The sequence below is a fragment of the Ixodes scapularis genome, unplaced genomic scaffold (assembly GCF_016920785.2).
Source record: "Ixodes scapularis isolate PalLabHiFi unplaced genomic scaffold, ASM1692078v2 PGA_scaffold13__105_contigs__length_92229423, whole genome shotgun sequence".
Taxonomy (NCBI): Eukaryota; Metazoa; Arthropoda; class Arachnida; order Ixodida; family Ixodidae; genus Ixodes; species Ixodes scapularis.
Window position 1 is genome coordinate 80,507,248 of NW_024609839.1, and position 18,943 is coordinate 80,526,190.

At 46.0% G+C, this 18,943-nt stretch overlaps 1 protein-coding gene across 1 annotated transcript; it reads right to left on the bottom strand.

Annotated features, from left to right (window-relative positions):
- Positions 1–13,210: 13,210 nt before the first annotated feature.
- On the bottom strand, positions 13,211–18,718 carry LOC8052929 (uncharacterized protein K02A2.6-like). Its single transcript, XM_040221714.1, has 3 exons — positions 18,548–18,718; positions 17,404–18,441; positions 13,211–13,705 (listed from the first exon to the last, which is right to left on the bottom strand). The coding sequence occupies exons 1-3, from the start codon at positions 18,716–18,718 to the stop codon at positions 13,292–13,294; spliced, it is 1,623 nt and encodes a 540-aa protein (XP_040077648.1). The 3' UTR covers positions 13,211–13,291.
- Positions 18,719–18,943: the final 225 nt, after the last annotated feature.

The window sequence follows — 18,943 nt, forward strand, 5'->3', positions numbered from 1 at the left end:
GAGTTATGATGTCGTCAAGCAGACGTTCAACAGTCATTTCGTCCAAGAGCAGAACCTCGTTTTTGAAATTGCCTGTTTTCACAGACGCCAGCAACGGCCAGAAGAACCGGTAGATCAGTTCACAACTGCACTTAATGTTCTGGCAGACTGCTGCGACTTAGGTGTTATGAAGAAACGGTTTATCCGGGATACGTTTCTCGTCGGGCCCCATGACGCGAAACTATCCGAGAACCCTGCAAATGGATCTGCAGCTGACATTGGCTACGGCGCTGGCCAAGTGTCCCCTCAAAGAAACCGTGCGACAGCAGCAGCAGAGCCTCCGACCGGAAGGTGTCCACTCTGGAACTTCGCCGGAACTTCAGGACCAGGGCGCAAGCGTTGGACGCCGTGGACCACCAGAAACGCCCACAGCACACCAGGGGTCGGTGCCTCTGGTGCGACGGCGATGACGCCCACCCTGAGTCGGCATGCCCGGCCAAAGCCTCCAAGTGCAACAACTGTGGCAACAAAGGACTGTTTACGAAATCACGCATCAAGAAAGTTGTGTCAGCGTAAAGAAAGTTACGCGTCTCGGCTGTCCAACACGGCACCGGGGAAGCTTTCCTTGACGCGATTGACGCGGACGGGAAGGTGTGCTATGTGCAGGTTCTGTTAATTCGGTGCCTATCCTCGCTAAGGTTGATTCGGGCGCGGAAGTGTTGGTTTTACCGTCTACTTTTCCAGGATTGCCCACCCACCTTGATAAGGCAGACGAACTATGTACTACATGGGAGCTGGTGGCAACAAGCTCAGTGTACTAGGCAAATTCGTCGCCGAGAATCCGTGGAAAGCTAAAACTGCCCACCAAACGTGCTGCGTCGTTAGACCTCTTCGCGACGTACTTCTCGGGCTGCCAGCCTTGGGGGCGTTGGGTGCCGTTAAATTTGCCGATTCACTTATTGCAGACAAAGAGCGGTATGAGGTACTTTTTTCCCACACGGGTCGTAGCCTAGGAACTATTCCAGGAGAATGCGCCATCGGGCCACAACCAGGCGCCATTTCAGATGCCATAACCGTTCCGCAGCGACTGTCGATTCCACCCAGGCAAAGGCTAAAGCACGAAATGAGAGACTCGTGAGCGTGAGAATAATTAGAAAAGTAGACGGGCTCACGGAATGGTGAGCAAGAATCGTGCTGGTCACGAAACAGTCGGGGGGAACTCATACCCGTGCCACACGGGCAGCTCGAATGCCATTTACAACGAATGACATTCGTGTGATCGACGAATCGTCTCGCGATTTGTCGCGCGTGGAACGCCCCACGCTCGGAGTGTCGCGCGCTGATTGGCCGACAGTTCAAACGTCATTCGTTGTCAATGGCATTCGAGTTGCCCGTGTGGCACGGGCATAAGAGTATGCGTAGGCCTTGCAAAGATAAATAAGTGCGTTGTTCGTGAGCGATTTACGCTACCTAGGGTCGTTCAAGCTTTGAGCTCTCTGGCAGGCGCGAAATGATTTTCGAGGCTTGACGTTTTCTCGGAGTTCCACCAAGTTTGTTTTGGTAAGGACTCTGAAGAGCGAACTACGTTTTTGACTCCATTCGGAAGGTACTGTTTTATCACAGTGCCGTTCGGAATTACGTTCGCTCCTGAGTATTTCCAGAAAAGAATGTCCGAAATCCTACTTGGCCTGCCAGGTGTTTTCAACGTCATGGATGACGTTTCAGTTTTTGTCGAAACAAACGCCCAGCATGATGAACGTCTAGCTGATGTTATGTCGCGCAGAGCTGTCTCAAACTTGACTCCAAAAAAAAAAAGTGCTTGTTTGGTCTTCATCAAGTGCAGTTTTTGGGCCATATTTTGAATGAGAATGACATTGAATCTGATCCAGCGAAAGTCAGCGCGATTAAGAATCTAAACACACCGGAAAATGTGACTGAACTAAGAAGCTTGCTCGGCATGGCCAATCATCTAGGTCGCTTTTTTCCTCATTTGGCGCAAACTATGGCCCCCGTGCGTGCTATTCTGCAATAAGATAGCGAATTGGTCTGGGGGTGTGATCAACTAAAGTACTGAACAAGCTGAAAAGGCTCATTTGTTCTGCGCAGTGTACGTCCATGTAGTACGATGGAACGCTTCCAGCAGTTCTTTCAGCTGACGCATCTTCTTTCGGACTGGGAGATGTCTCTTTTCAAATGCAGAAAGGCGGGCACTATAGGCCGATAGCTTTCGCGCCTCGATCCCTCACGAACAAAGAGCGACGATACTCCCAGATAGAAAGAAAAGCGCTGGTACTGACTTGGGCAGCTGAAAGATTTGACGAGTACGTATGTGGCCTAAATGATATGTCTGAAACGGATCACAAGCTTTTAGTGCCTTTGCTGGGCCTCAAATTCAGAGGTTCCGGCTACGCCTAATGCGCTATCATTTCTGTGTCCAACACGTTCCCGGCAAGTCACAGCCGACGCTCCTTCGCAGTTCCCTGTGACATGCAACGATTTCGAAAAAGGCTCGAGTGTGTCGGATGTCACAGTGTACTCTAAGGCGTGTTTGCTTGGCTTGGAAATGGGGGACAATTTTTTGTCTAGAGTGAGAGAATGTCAAACTAATTATCACAATTGTAAACACCTGCGCAGTCTATAAAACTAATTGGCAAGGAAAACGAATTTACCTACTTTTCTTGCGCCATACTGGCACGATAGAGCACGCCTTGGCGTGGTTGATGGTTTCTTGTTGAAAAGAATAAGGCTTGTACTCCCGCAGCCTCTAAGAGCAGAAGTGCTCCGCCAACTGCACAATGCGCACCAGTACATTGTGTGCTGTCGGAGTGTTGCTAAAGGTTCTCTGGTGGTCAGGGTTAAACACTGAACTAGCACAGTTTGTGAATCAGTGCACTGTTTGCGCACAACATGCTCCGCAACAAGCCGAGCCCCTTGATAGCAACCGCAACACCATCGTTTCCTTGGGCGAGAGTGGGAGTAGATCTGTGTGCAATCAACGGCCAGACATGCCTTGTCGCGGTTGATGACCTTTCACGTTACCCTGGGGTTGTCAATCTGCCTTTCACAAAGTCGGGAACGGTGATTGAAATAGTGAAAAGTGTTTTTGAGAGGCATGGGAATCCCTGAGTGCGTGGTGACCAATAATGGTCCTCAGTTTGTGGGTGCTGAGCTTTCACAGTTCGCTGTATCATACGGGTTCCGCCTGGTCACCGTGAGTTCGAGGCACCCGCAGGGCTATGGGGAGTAGAGCGAATGGTTCAGACGGTTAAGCACCTCGTTCCAAAGTCCAGAGAGCCTTACCCGGCACTGTTGGCTTACAGGGCAACGCCCGGCATTTCTGGAGTCGACCCTGCTGAAATATTTAAGGGGAGGCGGCTGAGGACAAGAGTCGCAATGCTGTCAACGTCATCGAAATCCAGGAGAAAGCAGCTCGAAAGAAGTAGTGGCCAGCGTCCAGAAGGTCAGGAAGCGGCAGTGCCACTACTACAACCAACGCCATCGTGCCACACGGCTTCCCAAGCTGGAAGTAGGGTGACCTCGTCTGGGTTACAGACATGCAGTCCAAGGCCACGGTCCTCGCACTTGCGCAGAAACTGCGGTCATATGTGGTGCGGACATACGACAGCAATGTCCTCCGCCGAAACAGGAGAGTGCTTAACCGTCTCCCAAAAGAAACGGCAAACACGGAAATTTGCAAGTTTCCAGCCGATGAAGAGCAGCCGAGCACTGCACAATTGGCTGATAGCACAGATGACTCGATTGCAACAGATTCAGTGCCACCAACTCGCGCTGTGGCCAATACTGACCCAACTTGCACTGTAACGCGGTTTGGGAGAGCGGTGTAGAATTCCATAAGGCTGGGCATTGATGAGTTGTGGTTTGAGGCATTTTGTTTTGATTTTCTAGTACAACATATATTCTTTGCTTCGTATATGTGTGACTGTTTTTGTGCTCGAAAAAGTGGGATGCACTGCTATTGCCTGTCTGTGTTCGGCGTGTAACGTCACGACAGATAGCTGGGCGACGACTGCGTACGCCGAGCGTAACTACCACGTGATGTTCTCCAAGTTGTATATTAACGGCCAGCACAATAAACGGGGCCTTATTTTTTCGTCACCTAGAGCACAGCGCATCGTCTGACTTCTTCCTGCAAGCATCCGCTTCGCGCTTGTATGCGGTGTCGCCAGAAATATTTCTTACTTTTTTATTAAAGTGAATTAACTGAAGTGTTTCAAAGTCTGTTTATGCAAATGTCCGCGGGTTTCCTTTTTTTTTCATTTTAACTTATGGAAAAGGGGGTGATGTGGAGGCCCTTTGCAAAAAGCGATACAGTCTTAGTATGCTAATCTTGCAGACATAGGAAACAAACAAAACATTCGAGTGCATTTACGACATCGCGTAACGCGTGTCACGGCGACGGCAGCTTGGCGCGTTTGAAATAAGCTCTGTTCAGGCAATTTCAACGGTTGGGCCTAGCCGAGAATCCTCGAAGTGCAATGGAAATCCCGCTGAACAAGCTACGTTTCGCTGTGGCGCTGGTGACCTTGATCTTCCTGATGACTACAGGTCCCTCGACCCATACTACCGGCAAGTGATTCGACCGAATGCACGTTATTCCTGCACGGAGACATAGGAAAGAGACCATACCGCAGTGAAAAGTTGAGAGACCAATTGCACCAGCTACGAGTACTCAGGGAGGTGGCCAGCATAGGAGTCTTCCAAATAGGACACGTCTGAACCGCTCGAGTAACGTCCACCACGGTCAAGGATCAATTGATGCAATCAGGCAAGTTCCAGGTAAAAGGAAGCTGGCGTGTCCCGGACGATTCTCATCTACAAGAGGTACGCCTCAAGCTCGCGTTAAGTGCCTTTTGATGTACCGAACGAGAGGCTAAAAAAATCTGAAAGGCTTCGGTACAGTGAGGGAGATGACTCGTGAGCAGTGGCGCATCGATGGTTTTTAAAACGTCGAATCTTCAACAAGGGTGGTACGTGCCTTCTGCTAAACGACGGCATAACATTAGAACGTTTGCCTCATCGACCTTGGGTCTTCGGCAATGATGTGCTTGTTATCGTGCGCGGACGTGCACCGCTATGCTTTCGGTGTTGACGATCTGGGCACATCCGACGAGTGTGCAGAGTGCCTCGCTCCAGCCAGGGCCGAAGATGAACTCATGAACGTCAGTATTGTTTTCGATCCTACGCCCTTGCCGTCAGGGGCTGTGGTAATGAAGAAGAAACAAACGACCGCTTGATGAACGAAGATGAGATGGAACGTGAGGCGGACCCGAGCCAACGCCACCTGGAATGATCGAAGCCTGTGCGCTAGAAATTTGACTTCATCACGGTGAGATCTAGCGAATACACTGATTGGGTACGAGTGCTGCGTCAGCGCTCGTCTGGGCCTCGCGTCCAATCAACGCGTCGAAGGGCGCTCGGCATCGGGCTCGGGTCCAATAGCTGAGTTGGCGACGCTCGAGTGCGTTGACGTTATAAACGAAGAGTGGGGCGTTCGGAGGCCTTCATTATTTTAAATGGTTTTGACCCAGCGTGCCGGTACCTCTAAAGAAGACAACGGAGGTGGCCGCATCTTTGAAGGGGATTGAGAATCCCCGAGAGGCGCTTCGGATGTCAGCAGGTCGACGCAAAGAGGTCTTCCCATGCTCCTGAATCTACCAACGAACCGACAACTGAGGCATCGACATTCGCCAAGCCTTCCGCCGATCAGGGAAAGGGTGAGAAAGCAGGTGGCATCGAGGTCGACGGAGCAGTTGGGTCGTGGCAAGACCAACGAAACGATGCCGGTCAAACACGCCGATGCCACGTTGGGCAATGCAAGTAGCTCAAAACGAAGGCTGGAAGACGCGAAAGCGGCCACTGGAGAACAGGCACTCCGGCGCCTAAAACTTCATGGAAATCCGATGGGAAAAAAAACGATCGCTACACATCATCCAGTACCCACTAGGAACGGCAGCCATAATAGAGACAAAATCCAGTCAACTGACTGAACTGTAACCGCTAACTATTAATGTAAGATCGTATAAGCGTTTTTTTCTTTTTTTAAGAATATGCCATTGTCAGCCGGCGGATATAGCTTCGTAACTTAAATGTGAGAGTAAACCACCCCTGTAAGGGAACTGGAAATCTAAATGGCATGTACAAACTCTCACAAACCATATTTTCTTTTCTTATTAAGACACGTTGCATCAGTTTCACAATACAAATTCGATGCACAAAGTGATGATTTTGGATGATTCCTTTACAAAATGCAGTTCCATTTATTTGTTTTGTTTGGCTTCCTAGTTCCCAAGGCACCCCCAGCAAGCCTGAATAGTACAACACAAGGCAATGCCCACAGTACTGAAACATCCCCAGAACATACTGCTGCAGCAACCGCAGCTGCCCCGTTAATTTGGCAGTCCGATATTGTTTCGTGGTCGACCAAGGCACCCTACCACTAGTGCCATCCTTGTCCATTTTAGGAGTGTCTGTCCTGCTGAGGACCCCCAGCAAGGTCCAAGCGGAACTTTTCCCTCTGGACAATCTGCCGCAGTGACCGCAGCTGTTGGTGAGCTTGGCAGTACGATACTCTTTCCAGGTGAACTGAGGCTCACCTACGATTAGTGCCGTCTTTGTCGATTCTAGGTCAGTGTGCCTCCTGAGGCCCTCCAGCAAGTTCCAAGCGGTGCTGTACAGAACCTAACTTTCACAGCTTCCCCAAAGCAGCCTGGTTCGGCAACTCTCCCAGCTGCTGGTGAGTTTAGCTCAATGATACTGTGTCCAGGTCGACCGTTGCACACCTACGACGACTGTCGTCTGTGTTCATTTATTCATTCTAGAAGTGTGTGACGTCCCATGGCTGCCCGAACAAGGTCTGAGCCCAGCCCTACAGGTGCTTGCTTCTCCAGCTTGTCCTAGACAGATTGCCGCAGCAACAGCTGATGAGTTTTTATTTTCGACTGTTGTTTATTTCCTGGAGAGTGCAGACAGTTACACACTGTTACTTACCTCCAATCTTATTGTCTCACTGTTAGCCACTTAACAAGACTAAATAATATTCTTTTTTTTTTTCTTTTTCAGGCACACTGTTTCCAATTGGCATCAGGCATAATCATCAAGATGCCAGTCTTTCTGGTGTACTGATGAATAACAAAAAGCTACAAAGACAACTATATTCAATGCAGATAAAACTGATATGGGCGCAACAACAGGAGCTTCAGTTGCAACGTAAAGAGAACAATTTAAAATTTGGACTTAAGCGCTTTCTCGTTGCAGATCAACTTAAGTGTCTCAAAGAGTCCACTATGAAGGTTACTGCATGGAGTAAAGGCATCCACAAAAAAAGTTTTTAGGATTCATCTTTCTTGTGGTTCCCTTTTTGGATGGTAAACAAAACTAGAAAACCACAGAAAACACCTTTATAGTAATATTTTATATTTGCAGCGACCAAAGCATGAAAACGAGTGTTTTCAATCATACTAAAGATTTCGGTGGAAAAATATCGGTTTGTTTAGAAACTGTCTTTGGTACAATAAGAAATACAATTTAGTAAAGATCCCTTAATTTTTTATGTTATTTTTTCTTATTTAATCTTTTGAATCTCAATTTTTGTCGACATTTTAAGGGTTTATGAGGTAATATTTTAATGATCCCTTCGGGTAACTCCTTGAATAATTTTCACGCGTAATATTTTTGTCGCCTCTCATTAATTTTTGTTTGTAAAAGGTTTAAAGTGCTTTCTATTAGGTCCAAATACTCTTTCTTTGATAACTCCAGTTTCATATTCGATTTTAAAAAATTCCTTTTGATTATGTTACAGTTGGTTTGATCTCTAAAAAGGAGCATTCCAAATTGTTTGCGCGTACATTCTGCATTACCACTTTGTCCACTCTTGTAGCCAATATTTCTTATTATACTTTTCTTAATAAATTCTATTTTTTTGCTGCAGATATTGGGCACAGTCTAAAAATTGTCATATCATATTGTAGAGTTGATTTTTCCAGTGAGTCCTCTGTCATTCTAAGTGGTGAACGCGTAATGAAGTCTTAAATATGATTCACCTGGTGCCATCACTATTCTTAGTGTTTTTACAAACCTGTTCGATATGAACATTCCGTTTGAGATAATTGTCAATTTGCAATTATAGATATTCAACGTTATCTACGTATGGTAATTTCGTGCATGAGGGTTTGTTGTAATATTGTTCGTGCCTTTGCACCAAAAATATAACCGTATTTCTTTAGTGTGTGTGTGTGGGGGGGGGGGGGGGGGGGTTAAAGCATATGATGTGCGTTTTCTGAGCGTTTATTATTATTTTATTATTTCGGTACCAATTTACAAGTACGTAAAGGTCTTCCTGTATTGCTGTTCCTGCCAGTGCGTAATTGTTGTCCGCTTATGCTATTACCGCGTCATCTGCAGAAAAAAGGGTTACTTTTTAGCTTTACTTGAATGACTTCATAAACGTATAAATTAAAGAGCAGTGGGCCAAGCGCTGTACCCTGAGTACTGATTGTTTAACTTCGATTCTTTTGCTGTATTTGGAGCCCAATCGTACCACGTAATTTTTATTTGTTAGGTAATTTTGAAACGAGTCATAGCTTATTACGTTTGTTTATTTGTTTTGGACACAATATCTCCAGTCAACAAGGCAGAAGGCAGATACACTTTGCCTGACGAGGCCCGGTCACCCTAACACATTGTGTCAGCTAGCACTGGAAAACACAATACAAGCAGTAAGTATCAAGAAACAAAACATTGGCAGAAGCCACTAGCACAATAGCACAAGATTATTATTAGTGTAACATTCACGAAGAAAGAAAACTACATGTCATATTTATACAGTGGCTACAAGAAATTTGAGAGCACTAAACATACATTTACAATACTAAACACAATTTCCATGTGGAAATAAAAGTGGCAAACTACAGCGTGATACAAGGAGACGCCATGCTCTTTAAATCGACCGGAAAATTCGGTTTCTTAACCTATCGCGCTACGACTTTGTGCAGCGTTGCCCACAAATGGCGCTTTTTTTTTTTTTTTACAATTTTTTAGGAGCGAACTTACCTGAGGAAAAAGTAAAGAAAGAAAAAGGCTTACCTCCTATGGAAACGCAGCGACGCCACCGGCCTTCAAACAACACGGCGCCGTTTCGCACGGGAGACAAGAGATGGCGGAAAGAACGCCGCCAACGAACGAGCATACGGGCGCCAAGAGCCGGCCTCTTTAGCAGACAATATTTTCGACTCAAAAGCGGCGCGCGTTCCGCAGGCGGCGACAGTCGCAGAAACAAAAACAGGCGCGGTAACGACAAGGAACTGCAGTTCCTTGTCTGCTAAATACGCCGGCTCTCGGCATCGTCTGCTCGTTCGTTGGCGACAGTTGTCGTCGCGACCGCTTGCGCCATCTCTTGTCTCCCGTGCGAAACGGCGCCGTGTTGTTTGAAGACCGTCTCCTTGTATCACCCTGTATAGTCGGAGAAGTCAGAATATATACTTTTACATCGCTTTTGAAGGTATAATGAAAAACACACTTTTTTGTAATATTCCCATAGTAGCTGTATGATTGTTTAAGAAATTAGGTATTAAATATTCTAATTTAGGATTCTTCTAGGTTGTCCTCAATCGTGGTACTTTATAGGGATCATGTCTCGAAATATATTCAATATTACCCCGACAGTATATCTAAAAAAAGGCTGTCTGATTCCCAATTGTGTTATTTTGTATATAAATTGAAAAACTTCAGATGAAACAATTGTTTAATGTTAAATAAATCGTGTTTTAGAGAATAAAGGGCTGTATGTCCTACGCGATTAGAATTTTCGATGCAACGTACTGCCTTTTTTTGCATGATCGAAAGCATTTCTAAACATGTCTTAGTTTTAGAACCCCAAAGTAGCAATCAGTAGTGAAGATGAGCATGCAATAAAGAGTAATCTAACTGAAGCATTAGCCAGCTTATTGGTGATCTAACTTTGTATAAGGTGGCAATAAATGGAGAACAACTGAAACTTTATGAATAGAGACCTGATAATTTATGCAACTTCAGAATTTAAAAGAAATATCGCTGTCATCGAATTTGTTTTGTCACTTAAATACTACATATTTAATTTTGTGAACTTTAAACCTGATCTGATTTGAATAGAGCCAGACCAATAACTCACCAACCATAAGTTAGCCGCAGCTTCAAGATCATGCAAATTATTACCAGAAAAGAGCGGGCTTTTATCGTCCGCGTAAAAAATAATATGAGGAGCTTGAGGGATATTTACAATTTCATTATTATAGATGATAAAAAACGATGGTTTCAAATTTTATTCTTGCGGATCCCTTATATGTAAATATTTTACGCTTGAACCGATAGCCATTTAGACAGAAGTATTGCATCCGATTTGATAAATTGCTACGAATGAAGTCTAGAGCAGCGCCTCAAATTCTATAGAATAGGAGCTTAGAAAACAAAATTTTGTGTTCTATGGTTTCTAAGGCCTTTTCAAAATCTAAAAACAATTTAGCAGTGAACTGTTGGTTTTATAAATTGTTGAAGAATTTTCCTTTAATGTCTACCAGCGCCATTTTCGTAAATTTGTTTCTCTAAAATCCGCGCTGTTCCTTAACAAACACTTGTTTCTCATTAAAAAAAGAAAATTACTTCGCCACGTTTTTATTACATGTTCAAGCACTTTAGATAAGAGTGGAAGGACAGGTGCGAGCCTGTAATTGTTAATGTTATCAAGAGTGTCTTCTTTGTGTAAAACAACTACCCTAGCTACCTTCATGCTTCCTGTAATACTTCCTGTAGATAAAGGAATATTGCAGATGGGCCGCGTTGGGGCACACTAGTCTGCGATAACTTTGACTTTAACATCATCATCCGCAGCTGCAGCATTATTTGATTAGGAATTAAAAATCCGCACTCAATATGTATAGCCCATTTAGTAAGATGTCGTAACTCGATGTTTCAAAAGCTCCTGTGAAATCTATAAATAAAGCGAGCATATATGTTTTTCTTTACGTTTTCATTAACCTATTCAAAAACATTTTCTAAAAGAACATCTAGGTTCCTAAATTTGTTTCTGAATCTATGTTACGTGGGAGTCACTATGTCTCTCTTTGTAAAAAGAAAAAAACTTTCGAGTGTTTTGTTCAAGTATTTTTCCATTATATAGTTTATACTGAGATTAAGCATACTGGCCAATAATTAGGAAAATTGTTTTTCTTGCCTTCGTTGTATATTCGCCTAACGAGCAATGCTTTTAGCATTTCAGGAATGACACCAGTAGAGAATACGTGATTGTATAGCTGCGGTAATACAGGTTTTAATACTGCGGGGAACTGAAAAAGAGAATAAAGATGGCTCGCAGGGGGGAGGGGGGGGGGGGGGGGGCGCGAGGTGCGTGTGGCCCGTGGTGGGGGTTCTAAGTTGAGCACCGTCGGAGTCGGTAGTCGTATTTGAACTCTCCACAATACCTAAATATTACGTGCAATATCTCTAGCTCTTATTTGTTTCAACCCCATTACCTTCTAATCTTGAGATTCCTCATAATTTCATTCAAATCGTTCTCGCTTATAGATCAGGTAAATAAAATATCGAGTCACTGCTTGTTATTTGATCATTTTGTCTCTAGGGTGGTCAGCTGCAAGGTGTTTTAATGACCGATCTCGCTAAGCGTTCCACGCATCCGTAACGCCGCCATAACCGTAGTTCATAGCCGATTGCACAACGAGGCATCTGGCCGCCGCCATGTTCCCGCTTGTGTGAGCAAGCACGTGCAACTTCAAGCCTAACAAAGCTACGATCACGCGCACGCTGCACGTGCTTGCACGCGCGGGGCACACGTTGGGAGGGACACCATGTTCGCAAACGTCTTATCCTGTTCCATGGCCTCCTCTATACTCACAAAGCCTGGCAGTTCGATGATCTGCGACCGTAGAGTGCCCGGTCGCAGATTTGGAGCGCGAGGATCTGGTAGCACAGAGCATCAAAGAGCCATTTCTCGGGTGAACCTAGGTGAACCTGGACGTCAGCGCACAGCTTTTGCGGCGGCGAAGTCCTGAAACACACTTGTTCGCTCGGGAGAAGTGTGTTTCGGCGTCTCGCCGCAGCGAGGCGCAAGTCACGTGGATATTTTCTCATCCGTTGTCTGCCGCTCCACTCTTCCCATTTCGGCGGCCGCTTCTCTTGGCGATCAGCCAGGCGTTGTCAGTATAGAGAAGGCTATGCCTGTTCATGAGACAGGTTGTGCAGCTTCGTGCTACTCTCGCACAGACACTCAGTGGCGTTGTCGCTCGTGCAGAAAGGCCGTGAGAAAGGCTAACGTCCCTCGATGCACGGCGGCGGCGGCGGTGGCGTAATGAAACTGGCTGTGATAACGGTCCATTGATTGTATAAATTAGCTACTGAAAACATTTGCCAGTGCTTCAAAGTCATGATTCGAACTAAAATATGTCTGTATTGTGTCTTCGATTGAGCTTCTTTTTCATCCTAATAGTTCTTTTACTAACGACGAGCACTCTGCAGTATCTTTTGTCACTCAAAATTTTTTCAATAGTAGTTTCTCTTTACGCTCCCTATAAAGGTTGTCACTTAGTTCCTGATTGACCGATGATATTTTAATACTTTTCATTATTGAGATAAATCTTGAGCAGTTGCGAAGCTTTTTTTTTCGACTTTATTTGAGTCACCAATTTTCTTAGTTATTCATCTCTTCTGTTCCTTGCAGATATTTATAGCACATATTTTAGTTGTTTTCCCGTAAATATGTTTGAACAGATTAATACTGATCTCGTACATTTTTTTTTCTGGGTTTCGTTCATAGCAGTTTCCTTCCAGTCTATTTCTTGGTTATTTTTATCTACTTTCTTGTTATTATTAAATGAATATCACAATTTTTTCTTGCAATTGAATTTATAAAAATTCGTAACTGTTAAAGCCACAAAAAAATGGTCGGTATACTTTTGTAATACTTTTGTAGTAATGACCTGTCACTCGGATTTTCCTTCCCTACTATTTCGTGGGTGGATATTATTTATGCACGATCGCGTAATTTTCCCCTCCAGCTCCTTCTTCTCCTATAAACCTATGCAATTCTCCGGGAAGGTTCCCACTAAAAGCTGTCGCTGTAGAACTCTCTTTAGACATGTTTGAACGACAGGCATGTATGAAGTAAACATGCTTCGAACATGCGTGACGCGTGTCCGCGGATAATTATGTCATGATGTCTGCGGAGAAACTCCGCGTCTCTTGTATGCTGTATGAGCAACCTAATGGCGGCTTTAAGAACGGGTGAAACCATGGCCTCATTGCTCCTCTAGGTGTCCGGGAATTCAAGGTCGAACAGAATCTGCTGAATCCTGATCTTGGCCAGGGCTTTCTTCTGGGCGCCGAGGTTCTTGATGTTGTCCCTCAGGCAGAGGAGGAACATGACGTCGCAGTCGTTGGTGTCCAGATGCTCCCGCTCGCACTTGGCGCTCTGGATCTTCTGCGTGGCACTGGCGAGGAACTCGTAGAGGATGCCGATTTCGTTGTCCTCCTTCTTCTTCTTGGCGCCCGCTGCCTGCTCCTGGGAACGCTTTCTCTTCTCCGGAGCGTCGTGGTCCACCAGTCTGTCGATCCGCTTCTTGCGGTCCTCCATCTCGACGAGTTCCTCGAGGACCTGCGCCGTGACCAGGGTGTTTGTGGAGTTGTCCTGCAACCCAACGGCCAGGTGAGTGTTCCACAGCAACTGAAACGACAGCAACGACAGAGTCACCTGGACTATTGGGACCCGCGTGCCTCCTGGCTACCGGCTCAACGAAGTGCGTGGGCGAGGCTACGTCGCTTGCGGACTGACCAATCAGCGGTCTGTACTCGATGTCAGGTTAAGAACTCGGTTCAAGTTCCGACTCGAGAGTAAGCTTCCTGTCTCTGATAACACTTCCTCGCCCGACGGAGGGAAAAGAGAGCGTCCCGGAGGCAGAGTATCTATACTGGGCTCTTAACCTGTCGCCGGAAAGATGAAAGCACACAACTGCTTCCATCATCGGTTGCTCTTGCTGCATGGCGTACGGTAGTCCCGGTAACTCGTCGTGACTGCCGCTTTAGTTGTGTTCAACGTAACTGGCAAACAGGTGGTTACATGAATCAGCCTTCATTGTGACATCGCATTTGGGCCCTAGTCAATTTCCTAAAGAAACAAAACCTTGCACATATACACTTTAAGCTGTTACTGCTCCACTTTCTCGCGGATCACGTGGACTGCACACAGCAGTAGGCTACGGTGTACTCTGAAAAATGCCTGCGGGTCCACTTACCTGCCAAACACTCAAAGAGCCAATCTCTGTGATTTACGAAATCAGCTCAGCGAGTGATGAGGCATCCATTTAGATCTAAAAATGGAGTCTTCTCTGTGGCATTACGCAATGCAAGGCGTCATGCTTGCTTTGCGTAATGCCACAGCGCAGACTTAATTTTGAGTTCTAAACAGATGTTCCGCCTCATCATTCACTGAGCTAATTTCGTGGATTGCAGAGATTGGTTCTTCTAGTGTTTGGCGGGTAAGTAGACGCGCAGGCATTTCTTAGAGTGTAGATTCCGAAAATACAAGTTCTTGAAACATACAAAGTGCAAAAGAGGCTACTGCCCCAAATTCCCTAAAAGAAATCTCTTCACTTCGTCACCCGTTCAAAACACACCCGTTCGTTGATGAAACAGGATGCTAGAAGTGATCAAACGGGACGTTTTCCTAAATTGACTCCCGTGAAAGAAAAGCTCTTTCTAATGTCGAATGCGCCTTGGCGTATTGGGCGTTGGGCAGAATTTGTGTTTTGTATGTAAAGCCTTTTCTACAGTTTTGTTGTTTATGTTGCAACATACTATAGGTCTAAACGTCAAGCAAATTAGACTCCAGACACTTAAACAACGTGGGGTCGGTCTGTTATAAAACTTATAACAGGGGGACTCCCTATTAATTCTGGCTTGATACTACCAGGCCCGGGTCCATCACACGCCGCTACGATGCTCATATAGATCAAAACTGGCAAGAGTGGGGATTAGACCCATTATTCACCTCTGGGTTCTCGTGCACTCGTTTTCGCTCCACGTATTCTAGGCTGCGTGAAAATAAAAAAAAAAGGCATATATTCCTGCGGTGCTCTGCTGCAAACTACGAAAAAATGCGATAGTATTGATTGTTGTCTACGAAGGTCATATTAGGCTGATTAAATAAATTAAGACGAGCGCTACAGTGTTTACCTAAGCATCAAATGTCCGTTCATTGGGATTCAATAAAGATGGCCATACTCAGAACGTCAAAGTACCTCATCGTCTGGTCGCTCTTTTGCCTTGGGGGACATTGTGAAGAAGTGAGACATATGGCCGGAGTTTTCAGCAGCGATCCAAGAAACCGGTCCTCCCTTTCTGCAGCAACCACCCTAAATCGGTAAGGCTTCGAATTATTCAAACCCTGTTTTCCTCTTCTCGTTTAAAATCCTGTCCCCACCTCTCATCAGCAAGCGTCCGACGTCATCATGACCGACTTCTCCAAGCCGGGTATTTAGCATACCTTCTCTGTACTACCCTTCAACGTCTCATCACAGAACCCAACCGTCCTTCATCTAACAAAGGACGCAGCTACACACGCCCGGCTTGCATTCCATACGCGCATAATACGTCGCACCGCCTGAAGAGTCAGCGCCCGGTTCGACACGAAGGTGGTTTTCACATCTAGGATGAAGCTCAAACAAACGTGCCAAAGACTGAATAACGAAAGTTGTTCACCAGAATGCACCATCAAGCACTCCAACAAATACGTTAAATGCCAAGAGAAGCCAATGTATTCTATTCCGCTCCGTTGTGGTAGCCAATACACCGACCAGACGGGACGATGGCTGAACGTTCGCCTTGGGAAACACTTTCTCGAAGTGAACAAGGCGTCCATCCGACTCTTACCATCCAATTGTTGTCCACGCCCGCACCGGCCAAGATTGCACCCCTATAGCTATGAAAACACTACCGTGATTGGCTCACACAAGGAGAACTATGGGCGAGAAATGATTGAAGCATCTAAGATCAGGACTGCCGCAGACAATGTTTAAGAGCCCTCGTTGTCGTTATCTACACCAGAGCTGGAATTTCTAGAGCCAGAGTTGTCACAGAAAAAGTCTTCGCCGATATTCTTCTTCTTCTTCCTTTCTAATAAATAAAATTCAGCTATCTTCTTTTTCTTTTTCTAGTATCTTTTTCTAGTAGTTTCGTCTTCCCTTAATTTTCTCTGTGACCAATTTTTTTTTCAAAGTGTGATGGGCATCATTTAAATGGCGTAGCCCATTCAAAGAACTTTGTGTGTCTGTCCCTCGTATATTTTTAGTGTTTTTATTCTTTCCGTGTGAACTGTATTCCACCCAACGCGCTCTACTACGGGTGCATACTTTTTAACTTCCAAGGAAATTGTAAACTCTGCCTTGATAACACCGGTACTCTGGAGGCTGAGCCCGACACTGGCGGTTCAATCAACACCACCGAGAATAATCAAAACCCGCGAACACAAGGACTTCGACGTCATCCTAGTGAGATCCAGCGTAGACTCAAATTGGACACGAGCGCCGTGTGAGCGTTTGGCTGGGCGTTGTGTTCAGCCGGTGTATCCAAGGACACTCAGTATCAGGCTTGTGCCCAATTGCTAAGTTAGATCAATCCTATAGTGGTGGCTTACCATAGAGATAAGGGAGCTGCTCACAAAATTTGAAATTTTTAGGTGTTGTTGGCACTTTCAATCCTCAGCGGCGATGCTTTTCGACGACCACGCTTGCTCGCTGTACTCGCAGCTTAGTGACACGCGAACTTGACAAGAGGATCGTCGTACCAGGCCAACAGACTACAAACACGTCGAACACAGCTTGTCGACCGCCGCGACTACGCTCAAGTGTCATGAACTTGTCACAAGATAACTTGCTTGTAAACACGCAGTACTACAAAATGTTTTCGGGTTACTAAAAGGCTATCTTCATATGTCGCCGGGCAAATAGCTTTTTGTGTGTAAGTGTGTTTTGCAAGTTGGGACAAGTCTACCAACAAAAGGCTTGTAATTTTCAAATGCGTTAGAATTTATTGCCTTGGTGCATGCAGCCGTCTTTCGTTTGGACGGTCCTGGTTTGGTTTGAACTAGTTTGGACTGGACTGGAGTTAACTAGAGAGTGAGCTCGAGTGGACTGGAGTGGACTCGAGTGGACTAGTTTCGTGAGACCGCGGCGGGGTACGCGGTTCACGCCGTACTCTTTCGCTTCGTTCGTTCCCTCGTTGCATCCACTGTCCCTCTTATAAGAGGGAAAGAGGCTCCTGGTACGGAGTGCTGAAGGCTAGGTACTTGTGGGTGCGCTCCAACACTTGCATTTGCCAAAATCCTCTCTTGAGGTCTAGCAAAGTGAACCTCATGGATCCTCTGACATGCGCAACAATTTCTTCCAGAGTCTTGAGAGGATAGTTTCGTCTTATGATAACTTTGTTCAGTTCCACTGGATCGATGCAGATCCTGACCGTCCCTCGCTGCTTCACAACAACCATTTCACTACATAATGGAGTTGGTTTTGTGATTTTTTCGACGATTCCTTTCTGTTTCATGCTTGTGAGCTCTTGCTTGACTTCATCCATGAATGCATATGGAACTCTTCTTGGTGGCTTGTTTTCCAACTTCTTGCTTGCTTCCTCTTTGACATCGGCGTCATAGACAAAGTTCTTGATGCAATCGATGACCTGAAATATTTCGTCGTCATCTCGCGTTTCTTGGACTGTGTGCACTCTCTTCACGGAGTTGAGGAGCTCGCATGCGTTCTGACCCAGAACCAGTGTCACGTCGGAGTTCACGACGAGAAATTTCAGCTTCGCCGGCTGGTCACGGACAGTGCATGTTTCTCTCACCTCACCGATCACTTGGATCTTGTGATTGCTATATGTTCCAGTTCTCTTGACTGGCGAAGGAAACACATGTAGTCTCATGGCTTGGACGTTCTTCTTTGGCAGGACGTTGCATTGCGCTCCTGTGTCCAGTTTCATGACAACTTTAGTTCCACACTTGAACTGGATGTCCTCTTGCCACACAGTCTTGCTTGTCTTGGTTCTCAGCTCTGACACATACATTTCTTCTTCAGGGTCTTCGCGGTTGTCGATGGCATGGCCCTTGTTTTGCACCATACTTCTGCATGATCGGCACACTGCAGCGAAGTGCCCTTTCTTTTGGCACTTGTTACACGTCTTGCCGTACGCTGGACATTCTTTTGGTCTGTGAAATCCTCCACAGAAGCTGCATGCTTTTCTTGTCCTTCCTGAATTAGTCGGCGCTTGCTGTTTTGTCTCCGCGACAGTCTTCTTTCTTGGTAGCTGCTTTGTCTTCTTAGTGACAGCGTCGACAGTCTTCGTTTCTTTGTTTGCGATTTCTTCGAGCTGCTGTGACGCCTGTTCGCTCGCCTTGCAGAGGTTCACGGCTTTCTGCAGGTCGACAGTCGGGTCGCTTAGCAGTCTTTCTCTGACGTCGTCGTTGGTGATGCCAACGATAAGGCGATCGTGTAGTAGTTCATCAGTCAGCCCACCGAACTTGGAGTCTTGCGACCGTCAGAAACTCGTTGAAAGTCTCGCACTCTTTCTGCTTCATTTTATTAAACCGGTACCTATCGTGGGCATGGTTCACTTTCGGGTGGAAGTGCTTTTTGAACCGTTTCTTTACGATGTCCAGGTTCTTCTTATCGTCTTCGCTCAGTGGGAGCATTCAGAACACCTTCTGCGTGTCTGGGCCAATGACAGTCATGAAGCTCGCTACTTGACCTTCGGGAGGTTTCTTCTGTATAACTGGATCGGTGTTGCGTACCATTCGTAGCTCTGAAGCCAGTCGTCTCAGGCGTCTGGTGACTGCGACGACAGATCAAGAGGCCTCGGCGTCTTTGGACCACCTTCCATAGTTGTGGAATCGGCGCTCACGTGCGTCGGCTTGTTT

What these genes read in the sequence shown, in the direction of transcription:
- LOC8052929 (XM_040221714.1), bottom strand. Translation starts at nt 18,718, where the DNA reads ATGCTCCCACTGAGCGAAGACGATAAGAAGAACCTGGACATCGTAAAG. An exon ending in TGACGGTCGCAAGACTCCAA is followed by an intron (nt 18,442 to 18,547) that starts GTTCGGTGGGCT and finishes GTCGACCTGCAG; the next exon opens with AAAGCCGTGAACCTCTGCAA. An exon ending in TGGAAGAAATTGTTGCGCAT is followed by an intron (nt 13,706 to 17,403) that starts GTCAGAGGATCC and finishes CTGTCGTTTCAG; the next exon opens with TTGCTGTGGAACACTCACCT.